Source organism: Etheostoma spectabile, chromosome 10 (assembly GCF_008692095.1).
Source record: "Etheostoma spectabile isolate EspeVRDwgs_2016 chromosome 10, UIUC_Espe_1.0, whole genome shotgun sequence".
Lineage (NCBI taxonomy): Eukaryota > Metazoa > Chordata > Actinopteri > Perciformes > Percidae > Etheostoma > Etheostoma spectabile.
In genome coordinates, this window is record NC_045742.1 from 24,937,248 (window position 1) to 24,939,229 (window position 1,982).

General features: G+C 40.4%; 1 protein-coding gene across 3 annotated transcripts in view; it reads right to left on the bottom strand.

The window, feature by feature from the left end:
* Positions 1-1,982, bottom strand: part of piezo1 (piezo type mechanosensitive ion channel component 1 (Er blood group)) — a 134,191-nt gene that overhangs the window by 75,986 nt on the left and 56,223 nt on the right. For all 3 annotated transcript variants that reach the window (XM_032527470.1, XM_032527469.1, XM_032527468.1), the window contains exons 5-6: positions 854-1,094; positions 260-473 (exon numbers count right to left, since the gene is read on the bottom strand). In XM_032527470.1, coding sequence (XP_032383361.1) covers positions 260-473; positions 854-1,094 — 455 coding nt within the window. The remainder of the gene's footprint in view (positions 1-259; positions 474-853; positions 1,095-1,982) is intronic.

Genomic DNA, 1,982 nt, shown 5'->3' on the forward strand with positions numbered 1-1,982 from the left:
ACTATTTTAACTGTTTAGTCAGTACTTTTAGCTGACTATTTTAACTGTTAAGTCAGTTCTTTAAACTAACTATTTTAACTGTTTAGTCAGTGCTTTTTAAAATCTTTTATAAAACATTGTTAATGTGTTTCTTCAAGGTGACATATTTGTAAAATTATAATTTAAGAAAGGTACTATTTAACTAATTTACTATATGTAGCCTATGAGCGTATCAATTTGAAGATTTCATGGTTTGATGTACAGTGTGCTACAGTCTTACCTGGCCCACAGACTGTATGGGGGGAACAGGGCCTGGGCCAGCAGACTCTGGTACAAGTACAGGCAAACCATGTGACCAGCAGTGAAGAAGCCCACCATGACACACAGTGCATTGAAACCCAGGTGACTGATGGGAAGGTGGCACGCCCACCATGTGCACATGCCGATAAAAAGCAGGAAGTAGATGGCAGAGAAGGCAGAGGGCAGTGTGATGCCTGGGAGGGAAAAGAAGGAGAGGTCAGAGCCAAAAATTAAATTAAATAAACACAGACAGTCATTTAACATGACTAGGTTGGATCTAGTATATGAATGGACAATGTGTGGACAGATATTTGGCCCTCACTGGTTAACATGCAAACTGCAACATGCAGTCCACTAGCACTACTTGTACTGCTAGTAGTATAGTTGACTGCATGCAAATTAAGCAGGCGGGACAAGGATTGTGATTGGCCAGTGTTTAAACTAAATAGCCTGAATCCAGCACCAGCAGACCGAATTGTGATAGTGTAGCTGGAGGGGTTTTGCTGGCTGTTTGCACAACTTTAAAAAAAAGTGTGGAAACCTAAGAAAGCAAATGTTGTTACACAGTTCCTACCAGCCAAAGCCAGCAGGCTGATTGCTAAGACTCTCCCCAGGTCCCGCAGAACTTTCCGGGCTTTGGCCTTCAGGCGCTCAGCCAGCTGCTTAGCTCTCGTTGCTGTGGAAACCTCCTCATCAGGGTCACCAGGTAATGACCTTTCATCTTCTTCATCTTCGTCTTCGTTTTCTACTTCTTCATCTCCTGAAGTCTCTTCCTCCTCTTGGTCTATGTTTCTTTCTGTTGGATCATCCTCAAGCTAACGTTGGAGAGGGACAAAAATAAAGTTAAAGTTATAAATACAGTAAAGTCACACTTTAATTTACAATTATGTTAATTTCCATGAAGTTCAGGCTGTGGACATTAAATACTTTAACATCAAGTCTATGAATGAACATCTGTCAACAGGTCTATGATTATGATTATTGCAGATATACTTGTCAGAGCAAATATCATTTATACATGTATCCAGCTAATTTAAATAGCTGACTTTACTGTATTGTGTGAACAGTTAACTTCATTTAATATTGTATGGGGGCGCTTTCTTTTGCTGGCTTCAAATATTCCACCAAAACAAGTAGTACAAATAGTAGTAACAAGTGGTAGCCAGATCTTATCCCACAGCGCTGTGGAGATGGGTCTGGCAATCCATGACATCAACTGAAACAAATTATGAACCAGGTGGTGATGGCGCATTGAATATGACACATACCTTTGGTGTGGGAGATCTTGGTTCAATTCCCACTGTGATACATCAGCCAAATTGACAATAAAGCAGACTATGACAATGTGTTCCTGAGCAAGACACTTAACCCATTGTTGCTCCAGAGGCGTGTAACCTCTTACATACATAGTAATTGTAAGTCACTTTGGATAAAAGCGTCAGCTAAACAACATGGAATGTAACTAAAAGTGAGCGCATACCTAAGCCAAGGCATAACCTATATCATAATTTTAAGGCAGTGTAATTTCCTAGTATGGAACTAATGTTTTCAATTGTTCCGACACCACATGAATGTAATACCAGGGTTTCCCCTCATTAATATTTAACAAGCTAAGCTGCTTTACTCTGATTGGCAGCTAGCCAATGAGAGCCAGGCTATCTTTTACCCAGCACAACTGGGCAAGCTCATGAATAGTAATGAGC